The sequence below is a fragment of the Phascolarctos cinereus genome, unplaced genomic scaffold (genome assembly GCF_003287225.1).
Source record: "Phascolarctos cinereus isolate Bilbo 61053 unplaced genomic scaffold, phaCin_HiC Scaffold_1;HRSCAF=81, whole genome shotgun sequence".
Lineage (NCBI taxonomy): Eukaryota > Metazoa > Chordata > Mammalia > Diprotodontia > Phascolarctidae > Phascolarctos > Phascolarctos cinereus.
In genome coordinates, this window is record NW_027555514.1 from 42,856,466 (window position 1) to 42,883,142 (window position 26,677).

Consider the following 26,677-nt stretch of genomic DNA (forward strand, 5'->3'; position numbering starts at 1 on the left):
CTAATAAGGAAATATGTTTTGCATGACTGCACATGTATAATGTATCAAATTACATGCCATCTCAGAGGAGGGAGGCAAAGAGGGAGGGAGAGAATTTGGAACTCAAAATTTTTAAAAACGAATGTTAAAAATTGTTTTTACATGTAATTGAGAAAAAATATTTTTTTTAAATGGTTTTACTACTTTGGCCATGAGAAATGGAAACAAACATTAGCTGCATTCTTATGCCCAGTCAGGAATTCTTGCAAGCAAAGAAGTTGTGTGGGGATTTATGTGTGTTATATGTTTTAGGGGACTGGGGGCATGGGGATCATGGTGCTGTTTTTACTTTTGTTTTTTAAAAAAATCAGAGTCATTATAAGATAGAGAAAGCTTAAAGGTTCCCAAGCTTAAGAACAACTGGAGGTAGAGGGAGGAATGGGAACTTGAACGTCAACATCACCACCTTCTGTTGACAAGACATTAATGCAAGCAACTTCATTTGGTTGGTTGATATGGGGCAGATTTTTATAATTTTTATGAAATTATCCAGAGGCATAATGGAGATGTGTCATGAGGTTTAAGACACCATTGGCTACCTCTTAATAGTTTCTGATTTATACACTGAAAGACGTACCAAGTGAGGTTGTAGTTCCAGTCTTCCTGCTCTCCTAATCATTTGAAAGCTGCCATCCTCCCTCATCACCCGTGCATAAAGCCTGCCAATAACAGAGCTGACATTTACGCAGTGACCCTCAAATCAGTTGGCAAATAGATAGATGGTTATTGGGCACTTACTATCTGCAGCCCATTGTGCTAAGCCTAACTGGGGTCTATGAAAGGCTTTAATTTAATTAGGATAATAGAGATAGGACTGGAGACTGGACTTATGATATCATTGGTATAGGGAACTCCCAGAACAGATTGGCACCTTCACTGCAACTTAGAGACTAGCCAGGGCAGGGAGATGTTAAGTGACTTATCCAGGGTCACATAGCCATTATGTGTCAGAGGGAAGACTTGAGCCCAGGCATTCCTAGCTCTGAGGCTGGCTGTCCATCCAGTACTCCATAAGAGTCAGAAATACAAAAGGATAATTGTCAGGTGGGAGGGAGGGAGAGACAGAGATGGAAAAAGAAAAAGGTGAGAGGGGGGAGAGAGAAAGGAGGAAGAGGGAAAGGGTGGGGAAGAGAGAGATATGATCAAAGTTTCACAAAGGAAGAAGAACTAGACTGGGCTTTTTCACAGGGAAGAATTTAGGAGAGGAGCAAGAGGGAGGGAAGAAGAAGAAGCAGGATTCAAGTTTCCAAATCCTACCTTGCAGGATTTGGACCTTTAAGGACAGCCTTGATTCTATGAACAGGAGGTAGAGAAGATCTGCCTTCAGCTGGTCAAAGGATCAGATTTGACTGATCTTAGACCAGAGTTTTCAGGAACAGAGAGAAGGCTTCCCACACTAGATTCTGACCCTAGTGCATGAATCTTGAGTCGGGGTGGGGGGGATCTAGAAGAAAGCAGCCTTACAAGATTCTAAGATAAAAAATTCCAACACACACACACACACACACACACACACACACACACACACGCTTCCCCCCTTTCCCTCTTCTCTCCTCCTTCCCCATGTGGCATTTATATCAGGTGTGTTTGTGGTTCCCCAGTACAGAGTTTAATCCCCATACTCTCTAATGCTCTTCATAACATTTATAAATAATGTTTCATTCCTAGCGTACCTTTAATACCCACCCTTCCGCTGTCCTCTCTGTCCTGCATGTGCTTTGTGTTACAGTAGCCGTACATCTCAGGTTTCTTAGGACTGACTCCCCACATCAAGAAAAGAAAGTCAGATCAACAAGCATTTATTATGTGCCAGGCACTGCACTGAGCTGGGAGTACAGATACAGGCAGACAGCCCCTGCCCTCAAGAAACTTATTTTAAGTCTAGAGAACACTTTTAATCCTACTTTGAAAAAGGAATAGGTTTTGTCTGACCAGATACCCCGGATTTGGGTGCAGAGAATATGGCCGCCACACCTACTTGGTCTGCATAGAGACTTCTGTCACTTGGTGGAATAGGTATCCTTTCCAGTCCTTTATGATTTGACCTCCCCACTCACCAGACTCAGTCATGGACCAAACCATGGGCTTACCAAGCGGCAGTGATTTTATTGGCAAACAGGTCATCTACAGAGGCTAGAGAGTCTCCTTGGGGCTGAGCATGCCACCCAAGGCCTATTTGAGCAGCATTCGTCTCACACTTCTTTCTTCCCCTGCCCTCCCTGCCGCACCAGGAAGCTACACAATCATAAACTGGCAAATGAAGGGCAGCCGCTCTTTGCACCGCTTATCAAACCACTTGCCCATAGCCACCCCGGACATGACAGCACAGTTCTCCACCTTCCCACCGTCTGGCTGGGTGGTGATCTCTGTCTCCCAGTTCTTGTAGCTGATCTTGCTGCCCGTCATGTCCACCCAGTTGCCTTCAGTTGCCATGTCATTGAGGCCAAGCCAGATCTCTGCCTCGGTGCCTATGCCCTTGTGTAAGTATTCGTAGAGGGAGTTATTCTCATCGACATTCTGCGGAGTACTGAGGGTGCCCCCACGAGAGATGCAGTCCTCACTGGCCTCGTGATAGGTCTTGGCCTGAGGGAAGGCCAGAAAGCACTTCAGGTGGATCTTGGTGCCCTTTAGGCAAACTAGGGAAAAAAAAAAAAAAGGATTCTCAGGGACCTGAAATCAACAGGATCTACCCCACCCAGCAAGCAGGCCTGTCTTAATTTCTTCACTTAATAATTATTTGTCTAGTGCTTGCTATGTATGTGCAAGGCATCTTCGGGTCACTCAGATACCAGAACATCCACTAGGAGACTGAACGTTTGTCATGTGGGAGAGAGATTGGATTTATTCAGCTTCATCCAAAGGGTTGAACTCAGTGCCATGAGCAGAAGTTGCAAGGGGGGCAGATTTACTATGGTTATCAAGCCAAAATTTCCTGACAAGGAGATCTGTCAAAAAATGGGACAGTTTCCTCTTCACTAGATCTAGAATGCTAGATCACTACTGGCTGGGGAGTAGTTTAGTGGGGATTCTTGGTCTAGTATGGATTGGATTTGATCATCGCTGAGATCCCTTCAAATATGAGATTCTCTAATTTTCTGATATCCCTGAAGACCAAAATGGGTTCTGTACATAGGTAGTAGGTGAATAGATAGATAGACAGACAGACAGACAGACAGACAGATGGAGATAGATGAAAGATAGATGGTATCACATCCCCTGTATCACACTGTCCCTCAATACACTTAGACATCACCTGAACTAGGTATAGCCCAAACTATACCATGGGTTATGATATTTAAATTTGTTACAGAATTCTTTGCTCTCTGCACTTGTAGGAGAACTGTTGCGGAGGCGGGGGGGGGAGAAAAGGGGAGTCAGGGGAACAGCCCCTACCAAGGGGGATGAGGGAACCAGGAGTGGAAGGACTCAGACACAGGGAGAAGGGGGGAAAAGAAATAATTTTTTTTCAGTTAATAAGTTTTTCAAAGTAACAATTTTTGGCATTAAAAGTTTTGTAGAGCAATAGGTATTAATATTGAACAATCAACATTACCCTTCCTGTTAATCAGTTACTCTGTGATTCCAAGCACCAGTCCTGTGATTTCTTCTTCCTGGCCACCATTTCCCTATATGTATGTATTGTCTTCCCCTATTAAAATGTAAGCTCCTTGATGGCAAGGACTGTCTTGCTTCCTTATATTTGTACCCTAGTGCTTAGCACAGTGCCCAGCACACAAAAAAAGCTTAATAATTTTTTTTTTAAAAAATTCCTCCATGCATCCATTCATCCATGGATTGGCAATTGGGCAACAATTATTCCTAGTCTAACCCCTTCCTTTTAAAGATAAGGAAAGAGAAGCTGTGAAAATCCAGAAAACTTGCTGGTTTGGGGGCCTCTTGGAGACCTGTAATACTTCCTTGCAGCAGGCTGCCTCTGCTCTGTGCATACTGGCCTCTTCCTGGCTTTCCCCATCTGATTACCCAGCTGTTCTTTAGAGAGTCTTTGTTTATGACTTAAGCAATGGGAACCATCTGGAGGCACCTGATAGAGAAAACCTCCTCGTCTCAGTAAAATGATATTACTTGTTCCTGGGTCTTCCTGGGTCACTGGGTAGTGGAGGTGACAGGTACATCCCCCCCACTCCCGTACACTGCTCGCAAATAAAAGTGAGGCAGAAAACTTAGGGAAGGTAAGTGTAGGAAGCCCATGGTCCTAAGGACCAGAAATGCCCCACTTCCTCCTCCTGCCAAGGCCCGAAGCTCTAGCCTCTGACCTCCCCTACCCTGTCTGCCCTGCCCCCACCACCAGATGATCAAATTTAGGTGCTTTGTGTCCTAATGGCCTTCCTGAATCTTTTCTGAAGCCCTTCTGAGACTCTAAACTGCTCATGTAAAATGAACAAGGCCACATGAGCGCAGCAAGCTAGTAATAGAGTCAGGCCTGGAACCCGGGTTCTCTGACCCAGACCATACCTCATTCCTCTTCTCCCTACTAAAACACTGCTGGTCAAGTTCCTTGCACTTGTCTCCCCTCTTAGCTTGGAGGTCTCCTGAGGTGTTACAGGAACAAACCCTGTACCTCTGTGTGCTCTGGAGGCCCCCCTCAGCATTATTCCTACAAAGCTGTTGTTGGCATGACTTTCTCCATGCACCTCTTCCACCTCCACCCATGCTAGGCTTGCCAACAATAAAACATTTTTTTATATAGCTATAGTATGACACGTCAGTAAGAAGCAACTAACTCCTGTGATAAAATCCTGCCAGCCATCTGGCAGCCCTACCCTCTGCCCAGCCCTAACTAGTAAGGGAAAAATACAGAAGAGTTGCTTTGGCTATAAAATATCTGAGGAAAAAATCAGGCCTGGAAAGAATGACTTCACCTATGCCCAATTCATTTGGCTACAGAGCCAGCCAAGTGTAGCCACTTGTATCTGCTTTCTGTAGCATGACTCTTTCTGATTGGTTCATCCTGTTGCTGGCTGGAGGGGAGTTCCCTGGTCAACCATCTATTTGTTAGGTTCAATCCTGTTTCCATGGATAGAGTGTGTGCTGACCAGGTGGTCCCTGCCAGCTCCCGGAAGTACTTTCTTACCTGTCTGGAGGGCCTGCTGCTCCTTTAATAAAGCTACATCCTGGGCCAAGCTGTCCAGCTGGCTCTTCATCTCTTCTATCATCTTGGTATTTACAGGCTCTGAGGAACGAGTCAAGAGATAATAATTGCAGAACTTCACAGGGATGGGAGAATCTTCTCTCCACTCATTCCAGCAATGAGGGCCCTGCCCAACCACCACCCTGCTAATTCCTTTCTCACTCAATGTTCCCTCCAGCTTTCTCTTCTCCTTCTCTTCCCACTTGAGGTTATTATGGCTTCACACGTTAGTGTAAATGTGAATCGTTTGGCATCCTAGCAGGAGACCTTACTGTTCACCTGCTCCAGGAAAGCAAAATAACCTATTTGTGAAAATTTGGTTTCTGTGTGTCAAATTGGGGTTGGGAGTTGCAGGGGCAGAGGGACCTTCCTTATCCCTACCATCTCAGATTGAGAGCTAGGGCATGGGAAGTGTGGTGCCCAAATGGCCTTGGGGACTGGGGTTGGACAATAACCACAATGATGATGGATCTCTCACCAAGGTTTGTCAGTGATCTAATTGCCTTTGTAAATGACGAATCAGGCTAACCAGGAATTGGCAGTTTTACCTATACTTTACACAGATTTTGGAACTTAGCTATTGGCTTATTATATTGTAGCTGTTTTATTCATTCCCATTACAGTGGCTCCCACATCAAACATGTATTCCTGACCTATGGTCTCCAATCATTTTATAGACGATAATAGAATTTGGAGCTGGGAGGGACCTTAGAGATTATGTCACTGAAAAAAGACCTGGTCAAATCCGTGTCTACCTGAAAATTCCATCTGTAGCGTCTCCCACAGGTGGTCATCCAGCCTTTGGTTGCAAACCTCAAGTGAAGACATTCTGCTTTTAGATAGCTCTCCTTGTTAAGAAGCCTTTCCTAGCAATGTTAAATCCAGCCCTGCCTTTCAGTTTACAGATGAGCCTCAGAGAAGGGAAATGACTTAATCAAAGCCACACAGGCAGCAATTCTAGAACTGGAATTTAGATCTACGTCTGGATCTCTGCCTTCCAACCCAATGCATTTTTTTTGCTGCACGTAACAATCTTAAGTTTTTTAGACTGTTCTTGAGAACACCTCTGAAAGGCTTCTTCTCCTCCTCTCCCTTGGCTTGGACTGGAGAGCAGAATGTATTTGGAGAGCCTCCTCTGCAGGCAACCATCTATTTGGCACAGCTGCAGCTTGGGGATGTGGGAAGGAGAGGGGGTGTGACAAGGGCTTTGTCCCAGGGTGCGCAATGGTAGAGGGTGGACTTGGGGTCTTTCAGCTTCTCAGAAGCATCTGACTTGGCACAGAGTTACCAAGGCCAGGGATAGGGACAGGGAGCAGCCTCGTGAGAATAGGTAGGTACGATGACAGCTAGATGGTAAAGCAGACAGAGTGTTGGATTTGGAGCCAAGAAGACCTAAGTTTAAATCTTGCCTCGGACATTTACTAACTGTGGGACCCTGGACATTCAGCCTCCATTTCTTCATCTGCAAAATGGGGATAATAACAGCACCTACTTCATAGGATTGTCTTGAGGATCAAATGAGATAATATGGGGTCTCTGCCTCTACTTCTCCACCTACTCCTCCAAATTAAATTAAGATGTGTTTCATTCAACTTTTGCTAGGTAAAAAATTACTGATTATATCTGTGCTCTCTGTAAACAACTCACTGGATCTTCCACTCTCTTGGGGCTGGTGCCCTTCTCTCCACTTCAGTCTGACATTCTGTGCAAGTCATCATGTGATGGCAGCTTGGGTCCAGAATGTCTACGTGGATGCTAAGCCGGGAAGATGAAAGGCTGTGGGTGATGCATGGTACAGGTGTAGGGTTCTCCAACAGGATAGTAGGTGGCTCTCACAGCCCGCCTCATTCTTCCCAGAGGCTCTTTATTACTAGTCCATGCCCAGCAGTGAGAATGAGGTTCCCTTGCCCTAGACTCAGTTTCCAGGTATCATTGCCAAAGCTCTAACTTTATATTGGCCTCCACTTCCTTCTCAGCTTGGAAGAGCCCCAAGGGAGTTCTCAGCAGTTAGGTGGGGGCACTTCTTTCTTGTGCTCAGGGATCCCTCCCTGTTCCTTCTAGATAGCAGTCTGTAGTGAGCCGAGTACTATACTGAGAATCAGGAGAGACCTAGATTTGAATCCCAGCTGGCTCACTTACTAGCTGGGTGATTGTGGACAAGGCTCCCTCCTCTTTCACTCCTAAATGGGATACGGCAATCTAGTCAATGATCCCACTCGCCACCTCTGTAACTTTCTGAGCCAAATTACCCCTCCCTGCCCACCATGTGTGGCATCTTACATGGGTGGCCTCCCCATTAGAACATTTGGCAGTTAGTCAATGAGCATTTATTAACTGCTTACTATGTGCCAGGCACTGTGAAATGCAATGTGTAAGCACGAGAGAGACAAAATTAAAAAACAAACCAACAAACAAACAAAAAAAAACCCAGTCCCTGCTATTAAGAAATATATCTTGTAAAAGAGGATACAATATGTCAATACAAGGTACATATAAGATATGTACAGGTGGAAACTCAGTTGAAGTCAGGAACAGTTTTTGCTTTGGTATTTCTATCTCCAGAGTTTAGCACAGTGCTTGGCACATAGTAAACACTTAATAAATGCTCTTTCATGCATTTATTCATTCACTTAACCTCTCTGAGCTTCAGTTTTCTCATCTGTAAAGTGGAGATAAAAAGAATTCAATTTAGCAGGTGCTTACTGAGTGCCTCTCTTAGGCCTTGGGGCTATAAAGATTAAAAAAAAAGTTCCTGCCTTCAAGTAGTTTACATTCTCTTGGGAGGGACTAACTTAAACACAGAAAAAACATATTAAGAGTAAATTCAGAGTGATTTAGGTGAAGGGAGAGCACTGTAATCAGGGAAATCAGGAAAGGCTTTTTGTGAGAAGTGGTCTCTAACCTGTAATAATCATCATAATAATAGCTAGCATTTATATAAAGCTTTAAGATTTGTGAAGTGCTTTATAAACGTCATCTCGTTTCATCCTGAGAACAACCCTGGCTGCAAAGTAGTATTACTATCCCTATTTTACAGATGAAGAAACTGAGGTAGATGGAGGTTAGTGATATGCCCAGGATCACAGCTAGTGAGTGTCTGAGTGTGGATCTGAACCCAGATTTTCCATACTTCCATCTCAGCATGTGTGAACTTTAAAGCACCATATAAGTACTGGCTGTTATTGGTATTCCATCTTTTACCACCTTTGTTGCCTTACAAGCTGCTCATTAGACTGTGACCTCCCTGAGGACAGGGAATATCTTATGCCTTTCTTTGTATCCCCAGCACTTAGCACAGTGCCTGGCACATAGCAGGTGCTCAATGAATGCTAGTCACTCTATGTTAGACAGACTTGGGGGGATGGTGGATAGCCACCTCCCCTGCCTCAGAGACAGAAAAGATAGCGAAGCAGGCACAAGTCACCTTTGTAAACCATAAAAGGTTATCTGTATATTATAGAGAGAACAGACAATATTAAGAGTTGGAGGGGACCTAAGTGCCCGTCCAGGCCAAGCCCCTTATTTTCTCGATGGAGAAACTGAAGTGCAGAGAAAGGCAGTAGCATTTACAAACACCCCCTTCCCTTTTCTTTGCATGTGACCTTCCCCACCCCGCCTGCTCTCCTTGCTCCCTCATGTTTACTTGTCATGGCAGGCATTTTTCTCGGCCGGAGACCCCACCCTCCCCCTGCTCAGATTCCCTTGGCTCCTGCCCTAGTTGGTAACATCAGTTCATTTCCATGGCATTGAGCTTCTGTTGCCACAAACAGAAGATTGTGATGGCCCTCGGCCAGATGACGCTGGCTGTGGAGCTGGAGGAAGAGAGCCCTAATTCTTAGCCAAAGCATCCTCAACGACAGCCGAGGGAATAGGGGAAGAGCTCCAGCCAAGTGAAGCCTCTCTTAGCCATCCCAAGAAGAAAACTCCCCCCTAATTTCAAATACTGTCACTGTTATCAGATAAGCCTCACCAAAGCTTAAAACAGGAGGGAAAAAACAACCATCCTCCCCAAACCACAGAATAGGCAATAGAAAGCCAGTAGTTTCTTTTTTGAATTTCAAGAATTATGCCCTTCTTGAGCTATGTTAGTCATATTAAACATGTAGTAGGTTACCATGGGTTTGGGTTGTGTTTTTGTTTTTGTTTTTTAAGGGCAGCCCTAGAGGAGTAACTCATAATCTTAGACAGTGGTCTGGGGCGCTAAGAGGTTAAATGACCGTGGTTACACAGCCAGTATGGGTCAGTGGTCAGTCAACAAGCATTTTTAAATGCCTGCTGTGTGCTAAGCGCCAGGGCTAAAAAGGAAGGCAAAAATACAGTCTCTGCCCTCAAGGAGCTTACATTCTAACCGAGGAGACAACATCCAAAGAATTATGTACAGGCAAGATATATGGTGTAAATGGGAGGTAAGCTCAGAAGGAAGACCCTGGGGGTGAGAGAAGATGGGAGGGACCAGGGAAGGTCTTCTGCAGAAGATGGGATTCAAACCCGGATCTATCATAACAATACTGAGCTACCTCTCAACCACGCTCAATACTGTGCCTTTCTCCAGGGCTCGTAGTGGAATCCACTTTTCCAGGAATTTCCCTATTCCATTGCCCAGGAACCTGGTCCTCCCCTTCTTTTTAGCTCAGCTAAGAAGTCAAATATACAAAACATCTATTACCTAAGGAAATAAAATGAGCACTAGAGGATAAAAGGTGAGGCTTCATGCCCAACTGCTAACTCATCTTCCTGGAAGAGAGGGGCAGGCTGGAAGGCCCATCCTTACCTTTCTTGGCATTGGCTGCCTTTTTTATTTTGGGGGTTGGTGTCTCTGTGCTTGTCCCTGGGAAGAGGATGAAGAAGCACAGGAGTAGATAGATTCCTTGGAACCCCATGTTGCTGTTCCTCCTCCTAGTGTGTGATGGAATGGAATGGCAGCAAGCTGGAGAGAGCTCGACTTCTTAAGGCAGCTGTAATCAAAACCTCTCCATCCAGGAAACCCTTCCAGACTCTGGCCGCTTGCATTCCATTTAGAAGGGGAAAAAAAGAGGAGTGCAAAATCTGCAAAATAGACTAAAGTCTGGGACTCACAGAGCCCAGCCAGGCCAAAGAAACTGTGCACCAGCAACCTCTCTCTAGCAAAACAAGAATTCCTTATTTCTGGGCCTACAAAACATAAATAAATAAGAAATAGAAGGTTTTTAGTGCCCCAATGAGGTGTTTATTAGTAAAATGAGGAAAAGATGGAACCTTCCAGTGCTACCATTCTGATCACTGCTTCTTAGTGTCAATGTGATCAAGTAGAAAGAATACCAGAAGTGGAGTCAGAAGACCTGGATTTAAATTCTGGTCCTACTACATACTATCTATATGACCTTGGACAAGTCACTGAATCTCTTTAGGTCTCTATTTCCAAGACCTCTGAGGTCCCTTCCAGCTCTAAATCCACGTCTAGCATTTAGTGTTTCACGAAGCCTCCAAGGAGCAACATCTCTGGGTCCTTGAACAGGGGATGCCTCCATTTATTTGTTTAAAACCATTGCTATATAGACATTCGATTGATTGTTGTCTCTCTTCTAAGTCATGCTGATATCTTTAATGCCAGTGGCTCCCTGTGAACTCCAGGATCAAATACAAAATGCTCTGTTTGGCATTCAAAGTCCTTCAAAACCTAGCTTCCTCTTACCTTTCCAGTCTTCTTATGTCTTACTCCCTGTACTCTTCAATCCACTGACACTGACCTTGCTGCTCCTGGAACAGGACACTCCATCTCAGGGCTCCAGGCATTTTCTCTCGCTGTCTCCCCATACCTGGAATGTTTGTCCTCCTCATCTCTGCCCCCTGCCTTTCCTGGTTTCCTTTAAGTCCCAATAAGAATCCCATCTTCTGCAACAAGTCTTTCCCAAACCTTCTTAATTGTAGTGCCTTCCCTCTGTTAATCATTTCCTATTTATTCTGTATATGACTTATTTGTATATATTTGTTTGCTTGTTGGCTTCCCCATTAGACTGTGAGCTCCTTGAGGGCAGGGACTGTCTTTTGAGGTTATTATTTGTATCTCCAGCACTTACCCCAGTGGTTGGCACATAGTCGGTACTTTAAAAAATGTTGATTGATTGACTTCCAGTTCACCACAAATTCATTCCTCCCCCCGAAACTGTAAACCACAGACTAGTGCTATGGATCTGTGAACATAGGTCAATTGAGGGTAGAGGATGGAAGGGGAAACTTAACACAGATTCTATAACATAGAAGGAAGGGGAAACTGTAATAAGTATTTATGGCCATAGTGAATATTTTGTGGGGTTTGTTTGCTTTCTTTTGTACTCTTTTTCTGGAGTGAGATTAAATACCATCCAATAGCTTGAATTCTGCTTAACTGGGTGCCAGAGGCCCTTTTTGCCCACATCTCTAGATGGCTTGGCATCATCCAAATGCTTCTGAGTTTGCCAAGAGAGCAACTTTGGGTGGGGGTATGAGCCAAAGAGATCTGATTTTGTGAGAAGTCCCCCAAGATCAAATACGGTCCATGTAACAGCAAAGCTAGAGGCGCTGGGCCATAGAATATGTTTATTTGATTATTTTTCTCAACAGGTATTGAATTTATCATAATAAAAACATTAAATAAATACTGTGACTTGTTTTCAGTGTAATCAGAAGCTATTTCATTAATTTACTAATTGTTCTTTATCAAAATGGCCAGTTACAAAGGCACTTTTTTCGCTCTGCAAAATTGCCACAGAATTTCAGGGTTAGATGGGACCTCAACAGCCAAACAGTCCAGTCCATACACAAAAGGAATACTATCCCTGACATACCTGACAATTGATCAACCAGCCTCTTCTTAAAGACCTCCAGTGAGGGAGGAGCCCCTTACTTCTTGAGGCAGTCCATTTCACTTTTGGGCAGCTCTGATTTCAAGAAGTTGTTCCTGACATTGAGCCTAAATTGCCTCTATGGATGAGAACATTCAAAATTTAATGGAAGCAAATTATAATGTCATTAAGGGGAATGATCCCAAAGTCCAGCCACGCATCCTCTGTGATAGAAACCTTCCCAAGAGAGGCCTGAGTAAGGCCTGCCAAGTTAAAAATTGGAGATCAAGGTTTTGCTTAGTTGCAGGGGATGATGCATGGGATTCCTTAGATATGTTCTTCAGGCTGAAGAAGAAAATTCACCATTGATCAGATACTCTACCCTTTGGTTCCTGTGCATTTCCATGACAGAAGGAGAAAAAAAAATGACAACTAATAAATCAATTCCAGTGGCTCCAGAAGAGCCTTCCTGGTCTAGAGCTCTCCAAGCTTTAGAGCATAAAGAAAAGGAAGAACCAGAGAAAACTGTGGTGATGGAGAAGCCTGTGTTGCCTCGCTGCTGTCCTTGGTGTTCAACCCTCCTGCCTGCTAAGGCCTCCCCTGAGGAAAGTCACTTCGTCTCATCTGCTTGGGTCAGGAAGACAGTGCCTTCCCAAGGGACACTTAGCAAATCTGATAAATTTGCCCAGCTAAGATCCCGAGGGAGCAAGGCCAGAGGGCTCTCCCTCCGCTCTGAGGTTATGGGCAATGGCTTCATAAACTCCTCGTAGAGTCATTGGCTTTCATAACTCTGAACTCTCGAGCCTTCACTGCTTAGTTTGTTATGTCAGTGTGGTGCAGTGGAAGAATCCTGACTCAGGAAGTGGAGGACCTGTTGAATCTTCTTTCTGCTGCTGATGGGCTGCATGACCCTGAACTAATCATTGCCTTTCTCTTGGCCTCTCTTTTCTGCTCTGTAAAATGAGAAAGTTGAACTAAATGATGTCTGAGAGGTCCCTTACCACTCTAAATTCTGTGATAAGAAAGGGCAAATATTCCCCAAGCCAAGAAGGACTTCACTTCCACCAGTCATAACCCATAGAGCACAGTTTGCCCTTTCTTCATGAATAACCATCTTTGGTCAGTCATTCTCCCTGCCACCATAGCAACACCACAGGTTTCTCAGTTATCCTTTATACCCGCCAATTGTAGAATGACACAATCTCAGAATCATAACTGCTGGAGTTTATGCAGTCCTTTAAATGTTATCTCATTTGATCTCACAACAACCGTGTGAGCTAAGGGCCTTTTTCATAGAGGAAGAAACTGAGGCTGAAAATGGTAACATGTCTTGCCCAGTGCCACACAGCCAATAAGTATCTGAGGGTCTAGTCTTTCCCTCTCCAAGCCCTGTGCTCTATGGCCCTCAATTACATGCAATTAGGTGGCAATGGTAGGTACAAGTATGTTGCAGTATATTGCCAAAATTGACTTGCAAAGAGTGGTGCAAAAGATATTATCAAGGACATGAATGATTAGAAAAGACTAGTGGATAAGTCATGTTGCGTGAACAAAGGATGAAATGGAGAGCCTGAGTGTTTATTGAAACCTATGAGTATCAAAGAGCCCAGAGGAAGGTCTCTAGTCCCTTGAGTAGATCCTTTATCAAAGACTGACTGAAGGATATGATCCATCATTGCACAAAAGAAAAGATGGATGCTTGTCAATCAGTACCACTGGGAGGAATATCTATATCCTAGCTCCGTTGAAGTATTTTTTTTAAAAATAAAACTAGAACTTTCACCAAAACAGCAAAACATAGCATTTGTTCCTATCTAATCTACATTTAAAAAGTGATATGCAGTTTAGAGCAGTAGATAAATGCCTAAATGTAATTCAATACATTCATCACTAATCTATGGAGGAAGTATTAGGAAGACTGATAATATCACAAAACTCTATTGAAGTATAACTATCTGAAATAATCACACAGTGTGCTGTGGATGTCTTAACTTCAGGAAATTTGCTATTAGATATAATTCACAGATTGTTCCCACTGTACCTACAACGTGTTATTAAAGTTTAAAAGCATGTAAAGGAATCACATGCACTTTAGCAATTACCTTCTAGAGACAGTGCTACCACCTTGGTTGATTCACCTAGGTTAGTCATACATAAGCCTCCACCCTATTGTAGTTCAGGCCCTTATCATCCTTCTTTTGGAACCACTGCAATGGCCTCAAGTCTCTTCTTTTTCCAATCAATCCTCCTTACAGCTACCAAAGTGATCTTCCTAAAGCACAGATCTGACCATGTCACTCCACTACTTAATAAACTTCAGTGGCTCCTTATTACTTCTAGGATCAAATACAAACTTCTCTGTCATTTAAAGGCATTCCCAATCTGGCTTTCCAGCCTCTGAATGCACTATAGTCCATCCAAATTAGCCTTACTACTACTACCTATTTCTCATTCAGGGCACTCCATCTCCTGTGCCTTAGTGCTGGCTGTCTCCCATTTCTGAAGTGTGCACCTTTCTCAGTTTTGCATCTTAGAATCCTCACTTTGCTTCAAAACTCATTTCAAGCATCTATATGAAGCTCCTCCTAATGACCAGTGGCTACGTTCTCCCTCCCAAAGCCATCTTGTATCTATACAAAAGCATAGAACTTTCTGGCTGTGTGGTCTCTCTAGCTAAACTGTAAACTTCTCAAGGACAGGGATTAGTTTCACTTTTGTCCTTATATCATAAATGCTAGTGGATTGACTGATTGATAGAGATTTCAGGACAGATGGTAAGGGAGGATGACTCTAGGATAAGATGGAGTCTTTCCAGGCCCTTCAATTCACATGGTATACTAAAATTACTTACTTCACCTCTACATTAACTATTCAGTTTACTTCTTTTCCCAAAGTACTATAAACCTGGACAAAGTATTTTTTCCCCTTGTCCCTCTTTTTTCCAGACACTTACTATCTGTGTGACCTAGGGCAAGTCACTTTGCCTCTGTCTGTCTCAGTTTCCTCAACTGTAAATCACACATACCTCTCAGGGTTCTTGTGAGGATCAAAGGAGATAATATTTAAAAAGCCTTAGCATGGTACCTGGCATATAGTAAGTACCTAATAATTGCCTATTTCTGTTCCCTTCCCCTTCCTGCTCTTGCCAGTTTCAAGTCTCCAAATTTGCAGGATGTTTTCAGTTAGAAGGGCCATCAATCCTTCCCTTAATGAATTCTTGAGTCAAGAGAATGCTCTTAAAGCTGCTACATTGCTAAGTGTGGACATCATCTAGTAGATCTTAGGTTGGAAGACAATCTGTACAGCTGGATTTTAGATCTCTAAGACTTACTGTTTAGTCTTCAGGAAACTAGGAGAATCACCATTTACATGCTGAAGAGCTTTATCTTCCATCTTTAGCAGGGTGTAAAGTAAGATGAGCCAGGGTGCCTTTGGCAACTGACTAACCTCATTACAATACAAAGCCTCCATTTTTTCATGTAATTGGGGAAAAATAAAATACTAGATAAATAGTTTAAAAAAAGAAAAGAAAAAGACCCTACATTCATTAGAATGAGGAGTGATACCAGTAGCAGTCTTTACCAAAGAAGGAAGGGTATGGAATTGCATTTGTTTTGAAGTGCATGTTTTTAGGGTTGTTGAAGGGTTTTTTTGGAGGAGGGAAAGGAGGGAGGATATAAAAAAAGGCAGTACTTTCATGATTTTGCATTGTTTAAGGATGTGGGGTTTTTTTAAACCTAATATAAATTCAATCAGAATAAAAGATTGATCTCCTATGAAACTTCTAAAAAACAAAACAAAACAACACAGAGCCTCCAACTATTTGCCCCAGTCTCAGGAAGTTAGGCCAAGTTTACATCAGAACCCAGGTTTCTTCAATACAAGGAAACCTATTGCCCCTGAGTATTGGGATGGTTTCCACCTTCAGTCCATGGAGGGCAGGCCTCTGTAGTATAGCAACAATAACAATAACAATAATAATAATGATGATATATAGATACTCCTTTAAGTAAGGTTTGCAGAGTACTTTATAAATATTATCTCATTTTGTTCTCACAACAACCCTGGGAGGTAGGTGCTATTATTAACCCCTTATTACAGATAAGGAAACCGAGGCAGACAGAGGCTAAATGACCTGTCCAGGGTCACATAGCTAGTAAATTTCTGAGGCCAGATTTGAATTTAGCTCTTCCTGACTCCAATTTCAGCCAGCATGCTATCCACTGGACTACCTAGTTAGGAGAGAATGAGAATTTTTTTCTCTTCTAAGTTGGGTATTGGAAAGTATTTACTTTCTTCCCCCCATCTTATCCCTTGACTCCCAGCCAACCCCTGTCCTATCCCCCTCCACTGGAGGTCAAGGGAAGCAGGCACTGGTGATTTGAATACCTTAGCCCAGCTAGCCCTAGAAAGACCTTCAGGGCCCTCAAAAAAACAATGCAAGAGACAGAGGGCTGAGATCTCTGACAAGCCTCCAGACCCTTGGGATGTGTTCAAGAGATCAGGAAATTAAATTACTTGGATACTGGGAGAGAAGAGACACCAGACCATGAAATAACCCTCACCAATGGAGATTATGACCCACATGGACATGAGGGAGAGAGAGTGTGTGCTTCCATGAGGTCAGAGGTCAGTGGAATTATAGTACATTCCAGAACATGGTCCCTAATTTGCTACTGCAAGAGCTGGACCCAATAAGTTTACGGATACCTGGCTAAAAGAGGGAAGCTCTGAGCAACTCAGTAAAATGGGCAGGGCTCCAGACTTGGAGTTAGGAAGACCTGGGTAATCAGTGATTAGCTGTGTGACCCTCTGTAAGTTATTTAGCCTCTCTGGGCCTCATTTCCTCATCCGTAAAATGAAGAGGTTGGACCTTGATGGCTTTTAAGGTCCCTTGCAGCTCTAAATCTGTATCAATTGATATATTTATATTAAGCATTTGCTAAGGGCTGCAGAAAAGTGCTTGCACCATCGGTCCGCTGGAGAACAGCTAGGAGAAAACAGATGGACAGAATAGCGGAGAAACTGCAGTAAGATCTGCAGTAAGATGCATGCGGCAAAGGGGAGTGATGACACCGGGTAGCTATGGAGGATTACAGGCTGAAGGAGGAAAGCAGGGAAAGGAAACTAACAAGTCAATGATGAAAGCAGCAGCCGGACACCTGCGGGGCTGGGAGCACCTGCTGAAAACCTACCTAGGGGGAGACTTGAAGTACCTGGGATTATACCAGCTTCTGGGGAGGGTTGCCTCTAAGAGTATAATCAGGTGTTACTAATGGAGTACAATCAGTTCTTCCAGAGCCTCATTTGTTCCTCTGACTTGCGAATAAAAATCTGTTCATTTGCTGAGACTTAAGAACTGGATGTTTGCAGAGAGAACTGGAGACACAACCCTGAGGGATGGGAGTGAGGCAGAGTAATCAGAAACTCGCAGATGATCTAGGCCGCTGAGCCAGAAAAGGGAGAAATCTCTTTGTGGGGATTTATGGGTTTATATATGTGCTATGTCATATGATTACATATAATATACTGCTGAGAAGACAAGGAGCCCTTTGTCAGTAAATGGCAAATGTTGCTCTGAATTTCTAAGGGTCTAAGTACTTTCCTCACTCTAGGTCTTCTAGGCACTAGGGTAAAATTAGAATTTTTCTCTTTTTTCCCCTAGTAGTTTTTCTATGGCTTTCTTCTTTCCTATGCCTGAGAACAGTGTCAGAAAATGGAAAATAAAATTATTTCAGTGAACAAGCATTTATTAAGTGTTTCCTATGTGCCAGGAACTGAGCAAAGCACCAGGCACACAAAGAAAGGCGAAACGCGTAACTAGGATCATTGCGTATAGAACTGGGAAGAACAGCAGAGCTCATTTACTCCATTTTACCTCGAGTGCCCATTTTACAGATGAGGACAGTGAAGACCCAAAGGTCACACAGATAGTAAATAGCAAAGCTGGAATTTGGACCCAGGGCCTCTTAACTCCAAATCCATGGACTACAGATGTCAACAAATCAATAGCCATTTGCTATGTGTGAAGCACTGTTATGAGCACTGGGGATTTTGAGGTTTGGGAATTCAGGGGTGCTGGGACCCCAAAATCACAATACATGGGTCCTGCCTGAAAGAATTTGGTTTATTAGAAAGCCTGCCATATTGGCCAGACTCTTAAGGAATCTGAACATCACTGAGCTATTGGCTAGATTATAACAATCTGAGCACCTTAATGGAGACAAGATGGACCTTATATACAGAAGGACTGTGGGAGGGATCTAGGAGTGGCCAAGTAGTTTGGGGTGACTGGAGGAGGGGTCTAAGTAGGATCTGGGTGGGAGTGGCCAGCAAGCTGGGGTGAACAGAACGCCTGGGCCTGGACCACGTGGCCAAGGGAGAAGGGAGCCTAGCTAGGATTAAGGGTGGGAAATGTCTGGGGACCATTGGGAGGTAAGAAAATGAAGGTCTAGGCTAGATTAGGGGTAACAGAATTGGGAGATTGGGCCAGTTGATAGGATTATAGACTCAGGCAAACTCCAGAGATTTGGCCAGGTGGGAAAGTCCAGGGTTTTTCCTTTTTTGGGTCCAGATCCCAACCACATCAGGGGTACAAATACAAGCAGAAAGAAAGACAGCCCCTGCCCTCAAGTAGCATACATTCTAATGGAGGAAGACAACACATAAAGGGAACCTGAAAAGCTGGGCTGGGGGTGGGGTGGGTAGGCAGGGGAAGAGACAAGTTCTTGTGCAGTCTTAGTGACAGAAGTCCAGAGAATCAGAACCAGAGCTGGGAGTGGAATGAAAGATGGCTTCCTCAAAATTCCTTTGGAGAGTCCTAGAGGAACTCATCAATAAAGAAGGAGCCACAGAGGCAGAGGGATGTGATAAGGCCACAGGCACTGAGGGAACGTCCAGGATGAAAAAGCAGCTGAGACACAGTGGCCAAGTCCAGAGAGTCAGGAAGTGGGAGGGAGGGTGTGAGAAGAGTGAGAGAGAGAGAGAGAGAGCGAGCGCAAAAACATGGTTGGTTGGGTGTCAGAATCTGGCATTCTGGGATTTTGTGTCTTGGTTGCATAGCACTTCTGTGCTTGGACTAAAGACTCTAAATGATGCTCAGGAATTGTTTCTCTCTGAGCTGTTGTCCTTCCCCAGCCCACATTTGCCCTTCTGCACTCTCCCAGAGGCAAGGAGCTCTTGAAGGAAAGAGTGAGTATACCTGAAGCAAATATGGTCTTAGTACTCACAGGGGTTTCGCATTTTAGCTCCTTTACTTTACCTCTCCACTGATCCCTCTGCTCCCTGAAGCCATAAGTGAAACAGCCCATCCATCTGCAAACCTCCCACAGCCCCAGGCCCTTTCTGAAAACTTCCTAGTCAAGTCCCTGTCTCTAACACTTGATTCTTCTATTTGGTCTTGCATAGGAAGTCTGGACACATATCCAGGAATGGTGGCCAAAGTGTTGGACAGAATCAGGAAGATATGGATTCAAAAGTCACTTCCTTTCCTTTGGTTTCAGTTTCCTCATTTGTAAAAAGAGGGGTAGACTAGAGGGCCTCTGGGGTCCCTTCTAGCTCTAGGACTAAGCTCCTATGACTATTAAATTCATGGCTTGGCCTCCAGATGGAGGTCTGAGTTCATCGTTTGGCCCTGACTGCCTGGGTCAGGCCTGGAGATTGCACAACACGGTCCATGTGTCTTATTTCTCGGAATTCTGGACACACACATGGCAGGAGATGTTTCCTCCCATCTTCCACCTTTTCCTTCACTCCTAGACAAATTCTAAGGTGGTTAGATAGTACTCAAACTGAGAGCTCCACTTATGTTATGGGTAGGTTGAATACATACTGCAGAAAGGATGGTTTGCATTTCTGGTTTTTGCTGCAGAGACAGCCCTGATTTTTGAGGACCAGGGAAGCATTCCTGGAAAAAGGAGACATGCTGATGATCTATTCCCCCTGAGGAATTTCCATATTCCCATTCCTATCCCATTTCATTCCATTTGAGACTCATCCAGAGATCAGGAGGAAGGAGGGATGGGGGAAAAACCTCATGGTGTGGTGTAGTGCCAAGACCAGGCTGGCATTGGAGGGCCTTGGCTCAAATTCTGCCTTTGCTACTTATTAACTGCATGTTTTTGTCAAGTTGCCTTTACTCTGTAGGGTCTCACCTTCCTTGTCTGCCAGAATAGTCAACAAGCATTTTTTCCCCTTTTTTAAAAATTTAAAATGTTTTTATTGCATTTGAGTTCCAAGTTGCTTCCCTCTCTCCATCCCAACCCCACACTAAAAGAAGGCCAACATTTGACATGATAGATAGATAGATAGATAGATAGATAGATAGATAGATAGATACACACATGCATATGTATGTATGTATCATGTATGTGAAGCTATACTATACATACTTTTGTTTATCAGTTCTTTCTCTGGAGGTGGATAGCATCTTCCTTCATAGGTCCTTTGTAGTTCATTTGAGTATTTATTATACTAAAAATAATTGAGTGTTCACAGTTGTTCTTTGAACAATATTGCTGTTACTGTATGCAACGTTCTTTTGGTTCTGCTCATTTCAGTCTTCATTATTTCATGCAAGTCTTTCCATGTTTTCCTGCTCATCATTTCTTACAGCACAATGGTATTCCATCACAATCATAAACCACAGCTTGTTTAATCATTCCCCAATTGATGGGCATTCCCCCAATTTCCAGTTCCTTGCCACCACAAAGAGAGCAGCTATAAATATTTTAGAACATATAGGTTCTTTTCCTTTTTCCCTTATCACCTTGAGAAATAGACACAATGGTGGTATTGCTGGGTCAAAGGGCATTATACACAGTTTTATAACTTCTTGGGCATAATTCCAGATTGTTCTCCAAAATGGCTGGATCAGTTCACAGTTCCACCAACAGTGTATCAGTGTCTCAATTTTCCTACATCCCTTCCAACATTTGTCATTTTCTCCTATCATTTTAGCCACTGTGATAGGTATAAGATGATATCTCAAAGTTGTTTTAATTTGCATTTCTCTAATCAATAATAATTTAGAGCATTTTTTCATATGTCTGCATTTGCTTTGATTTCTTCCTCCAAAAACTCATATTTTTATAAATTTGACAGAGTTCTCTATAGATTTGTGACCCAGTCATCTCATTCCTAAGATCATATATTACAGGATGTTATTAATAGCAAAAAAGGATCTTTCCCTACAAAAGTATTCAGAGCAACTTAATTTGTAATAGCAAACAATTTGAAACAATCAGGATGTTCCAACACCTGTGGAGTGGTTAAATAAATTAAGGTACGTCAACATAATGGGATATTATTGTACTATAATGTTGGGGGGGGTGTTCCCATGTAGAGCAGGGACCAAATGACTACAAGGGTCATCAAATGCCCGCTAAGGCTAGGTAACAGTAGCAATGCCAAAAGGGACACTTGGATTTAACTGCTGCACCTATGCTTAGAGACTTGTTTTCTTGTTAAGTTTCTTTCCAGGTTCAGAAGTGGTCTAGTGAGTATGTTTATACTCAGAAATTACCAAAAATGCAAACAGTCTCTCTATAATTGGCCCAATTCCACCCCAGTCTGAACTGGGAAAGGTCTCTTCTCCTTTGGGCTAACTTCCGCTTTCAATGTCAGACCACACATTTATAGACCTGTTGATGGCCATGTCCTTTGATAGCAGTATCAATAACTTAGGAACACAGGTAGATTTCAAACTAAACATCTGGCTGCAATATGACTTGAAGCTGGGGGTTGAGTTCTCCCTTTCCTCCCAACTTCTTACCCTTCTTCTCCCTTGGTCAAAGAGGGAAATGAGAAGACATATGGTCAGAGAGATAGGAGGGTTTGGCAAGTTCACTGGGCAGTAGTACTCCAGGGAGGAAGGAGAAGCAAAGAGGCTGCTAACTGTATTTTGGTTGTGCCACCAATCACTCATCTGCTATTTTGGATAGACTTAATCTCCATTTCTTGCTCCTGGTCACCTTAACCATGGAATATGTTGTAGAGGGCATTAAGAAACATTTTGTCATTCAAGGTCCTCCATAATCTGGTTTCTTCCGACTTTTCCAGCTTTTATTCTCCTTCACATTCCAGCTAAATTGAATTACACTTTGCCCTCAAATGAGTTATTCATTTTTCTGCCTCATTACAGTGGCTCAGAATTTTCTCTCTGCAGCAAATACTCATTCTCCTTCCTCCCCTTCTTTGTATGTTGAATTCCTGACCGTACTTCATTTTGGACTTGACCTGTGATTTTACTGGTATGGGGAACTCTTGATGAGAAAATTCTCTCTACCAATGCAGATCAACATTAGCTCAGCAACTTATAGCCTTAGAAAATTGCTGCTGGGGCTCTGAGAAATCAAATAAGTCACCTAGGCCATATAGCTGGTAAGTCTCATCTACAGTTCGAAACCCAACTCAGCTACAGACTTCTTCAGTGGTCCTCCCTATCAGGAATGACCAATTCCTCTTGTTTCCTCTTACTTTGTTTTGCACCTTAATTAATGCACTTACCACATAATATTGTGAACTATAATTAGTATTTATATCTATTAGAATAGGAGTCTGCAAACAATGGCCCATACGTCCCTAGTCTAGACTGTAAGTTCCATGAGGGCAAGACCATGTTTAAACTATGTCTCCCAATTCCTAGGAAAATACTCTGCATACATTAGGTGCTTCATGTTTATTGAAAGAATGTATAAATGTTTCAGTTGTGAGTTTTGCTGGTTTATCTCTGGAGTTGAATGTACCTTGTCCTGGTCAGACAACATCTGTTCAATTCTGGGTACCATAATTTTAGGAAGGATATGAATCAGCTGGGAAAGTACTTAGGAAGAGGCCAAGTAAGATGGTGAAAGGGCTTGAGACATGAGATTCTCTTTCAGGAACTGGGAATGTTTAGCCCAGAAGAGAGAAGACTTGGCAGGATGAAGCATGACAGCTGCCTTCAAGTATCACAAGGGCTATAATGTATCAGGACTGGACTTATTCTACATGGTCCCAATGCACAATGTATGGAAGTTGTAGAGGGACAGATTTGGGCTTGATAGGAATAGGGACAGGGACTGGACCTGTCATTTCACTGGGATAGAAGAGAACTCCTCCGTGAGGGGGTCTCCCTCTACCAATGCAGGTTGGAACTTTCTCAGCAACAGACAATCTTAGAAAGCTGCTAGAGTACATTGGGGTTAGGGGACTTGTCCAGGGTCACACAGCCACTGTGTGTCAGAGGCAGAACTTGACCCCAGCTCTTTCTGGCTCTGAGGCCATATGGCCTTTTAAAGTTCAACATGATGAAAAAATCCCTAATACTTAGAGATCTTCCAAATCAAATGGGATGCTTTAGGAAGTAATGAATTTCCTCTCAGTGGAGGGTCTCAAGTGACAGCTGGATGACCACTTGGGGATGCGGTAGAGGGGATTCTTGGACTGGGTAGCCTCCCTTCGGCTGTGAGTCGTGGTGCCTCTATAAATATGGGCCTCTCCACACATACATAGCCGTCCAGAAAAAGAGCCTTAAACTAATAGGCAGAGTTTGAGAGAGGGTATATGACTTTATCAATGGAGGGCCAGGCTCTTGGCTTTTGTTCCCCTTGAGACAGAAATTCTATGTGTATCCCTCTGGATTCTCTTAGAAGCCTTTATCCTGGCAGGTCTTGGCACCTTTAGGGCATATGGAAAGTTCTCTTCCTCCACAGGCACTGCCACGTCTTTGTTGTCACAAGGCCAAGAGAATGGAGAGGAAACATCTGCACAAGAGGATAGCTGAGTACCAGACTTAGAAGCTTTTGGTTTGCTTTGGCTGCCATGGATGAGGTAGCTAAAGATGGTTTGGTAAAGATGAGGCTGTCAAGAACTCAATTAAAATACTCTAGCCCCACAACCACCACCACCACCTCACACACACACACACACCACACACACACACACACACACACACACGCACGCACATGCACAGGCACACATACACTACCTGTTAAAGAGTTCTTTCATTTTTCTACCTTGTAGGCAAAGACATATTTTAAGGTTGGTCTTTTGTTAACTTTCTGAAAAAAGAGTCTGCACTGGAGCTTCAGATCATAGGGGAAATAAAGGAAACTTGAAGGTGTGCATAAGAAAATAAATCTCACTAATTAACCTTAATCTAACATCATCCATATGGTATATATACTGTCCACGCTTTAGAATTACACATAACCCAATGGAAGTATTCAGTGCAACTTAATGAACATTTACTAGGCACCTCTGTATGCATGGCATCACTTGGCAACACTGGGGATAAAACAAAGGGAAAAATGAAGCTCCTCCCTGCCCTCAATGAGCTTATATGATAATAATGATAGCTAACATCCATCTAGTGCTTTAAATGTTTGCACAGTGCTTTATTTATTAGCTCATGTGATATTACCTTGTGGGCTACAACAGATAAACAGATAATAAAAATAGGACCAAACACTGGCTAGAAGCAGGCAAAGTCACAAACTACGCATGCATGCATAAACCAGCATCACTGGAGGCCTGACCTAGTAGGTGCATTCATATGTTCAGTCTCTCATTGTTGGAACCTCAGGGGCTTGTCCAACTGTATGTGACCAATAATCTTCTCTACGATGTACCCAGCAAGCTGTAGCCCAGCTGCCACTCAAAGCCCTCCAGTGTGGGAAAACCCCTGCTCCCTGAAGCAGCTCTAATCATTAGGAAGCTTTTCCTTACACCAAGCCTGTGCCTGCATCTCTACAGCTCACAGTTGTCCCTGCCCTCTGGGACCAAACAGAATAAGTCAGATCCTTCTTCTATGAGAGTTCCACTGATACTTGAAGAGAGCCATTATGCTCCTCCTACCCCGCTTTTTCTTTTCCTATTCTGTAATAGCACCAGTTTCTTCAGTGACATGATTTCAAGGCCCTTTAAAGCCAACCCTTATCCTTTATCCCTCCTCTGGCTGGTATCCAGTTCATCAGGTGGCACAGGGTCAGGTAGAATGAAGTTTGAACGCAGCCTCAGACACTCACTAGCTGTGTCACTGAACCTGTCTGCCTTCGTTTCCACCTCTACAAAACTGAGGACCAAATGAGATAGCATGTCAATCCCACTGTAAACCCTCAAGCGCAGATAAATGCTAGCTGTTAGCTGTCTCACAGCACACCAAAGGAAACGCAAAACTCCAGAAGGCCAAGACAGTGGGCCTACTATCCATATTCTGGATACAACGTCTTTATTTAATGTAACCTAAGATTGCACTAACCTTTTTGGCTATGGCACACTGTTGACTTGAGGTTCTTGTACCCCTTCCTCCCCTTCACCCTGCCCCTATGTCCCACAGTTTGTTGTAGGTTGTGTTGATTGTACACAACCCACTGAAAGAGGTGGTAATAGTAGGGCATCAATCCCTTTGCTGTAATCCATCGTGGTGGAGCAGTGTGGCTAGATACTCCAAGTGCACATACTAGAGGTCAGGACCTAAGTTTAAATGCAGGCAGAGCTAGTTACTGAACCCTCAGAGTCAAGAGGCCCTGCCTGGATTCATATCCCACCTGAAATGCTGGCCAAGTCACTCACTTTAATTTCTCTGGACCTCAGTTTCCTAATTTGTAAAATGAGGAGTGGACAAGATGGCAGTCTGAGGTCCCTTCCAGCTCTAGAACCACCAACTTGGAAGAACTGTATTTCATCTCTGAAATGAAAGTTAATACAAATTATGACCCACTTACCTCACACGTGTGAAAGAGTTCAGGACCTGGAGCCACAGAGATGTTTTGCAAAAGGAACTCCAAAATGGGAACAGAAACAGGAAGGCTGCAGATGGCTAATACTGGGATCTCAGGAAATTAGGATACCATTTTGGGGATGGCTTAGGGAGTCCAGGCTCTGATTTCATCTTAGTAGGGTACTTCTGGTGTAAATCCACTGATGAGGCAAGCCAGCTACTCTGAAACATGGAGTCTTACCAAATTGGTTGGGGCACAGGATGGTCACACAGATAGCATGTGTGGACTTTGTGAGAAAGGATTAGGAGTTAGGCTTCCACAACAGAACAAGGGGATTCTGAGGACTTCCAAGATCTCGTGCATAGTTCCTCAACCAATCAGAAAGTGCCCCATACATTCCACAAACAACTAGGTAATTAAGAAAGAGCCCTGGAGGCTAAACAGGTTGTAACCCTGAGGTTCAAGGACGGCGCCTCCACAGGGCAAAGGCCTTTCTTCACTGAGCTTGCTTAATAAGGTTATTAAATATTAATTGACACACCCCATTTTTGAACATGGGATGCACGAAGTAGGAGGAGTTAACAGAACATAGAGGAACATGGGATGGGCAGTTCAGGAAGAGTGTAACTCAGATGAACTACACCATCCTAGCCCTGGTGGGTGGAATATGGATCTTACTATTTAAAAGTTGATTCTACCACTGAACCAGTGCCCACGTGCCACTGGAGTGCTGTGTGCCTGCTTTTCTCATGAGAAGGGTAATAAAGGCTTTCCTTCATTCACTCCTGTGGTAGATTTTTGTTTGATTTTTCTAACAGACTTGGACCCAGACCCTCTAACCTTTATGCTGTGCTGACTCTCTATGATAAAATAAGATGCAACACAACTGTAAGGTTTAAGACACATTTCCTATAGAACCTTAGCCATGCATGCAAATCGGGTTTTTTATTCATCTCAAAAACCAGGAGTCACATGACTTTCTGGTG

General features: G+C 43.5%; 1 protein-coding gene across 3 annotated transcripts; it reads right to left on the reverse strand.

The window, feature by feature from the left end:
- Window positions 1-2,125: 2,125 nt before the first annotated feature.
- On the reverse strand, window positions 2,126-26,014 carry CLEC3B (C-type lectin domain family 3 member B). 3 transcript variants are annotated; one of them, XM_020987344.2, is made up of 4 exons: window positions 25,695-26,014; window positions 11,992-12,127; window positions 5,132-5,230; window positions 2,126-2,675 (listed from the first exon to the last, which is right to left on the reverse strand). In XM_020987344.2, exons 3-4 carry the CDS (start codon window positions 5,211-5,213, stop codon window positions 2,275-2,277), a joined length of 483 nt encoding a protein of 160 aa, XP_020843003.1. In that variant the 5' UTR covers window positions 5,214-5,230; window positions 11,992-12,127; window positions 25,695-26,014; the 3' UTR covers window positions 2,126-2,274. The 3 variants fall into 3 exon arrangements, with proteins under 3 accessions (XP_020843003.1, XP_020843002.1, XP_078007783.1); XM_020987343.2 differs by lacking the exon at window positions 11,992-12,127; XM_078151657.1 differs by lacking the exons at window positions 11,992-12,127; window positions 25,695-26,014 and adding an exon at window positions 9,960-10,191.
- Window positions 26,015-26,677: the final 663 nt, after the last annotated feature.

What these genes read in the sequence shown, in the direction of transcription:
- CLEC3B (XM_078151657.1), bottom strand. Translation starts at nt 10,068, where the DNA reads ATGGGGTTCCAAGGAATCTATCTACTCCTGTGCTTCTTCATCCTCTTC. An exon ending in GGCAGCCAATGCCAAGAAAG is followed by an intron (nt 5,231 to 9,959) that starts GTAAGGATGGGC and finishes CTCGTTCCTCAG; the next exon opens with AGCCTGTAAATACCAAGATG. An exon ending in GCAGCAGGCCCTCCAGACAG is followed by an intron (nt 2,676 to 5,131) that starts GTAAGAAAGTAC and finishes TTTTTTCCCTAG; the next exon opens with TTTGCCTAAAGGGCACCAAG.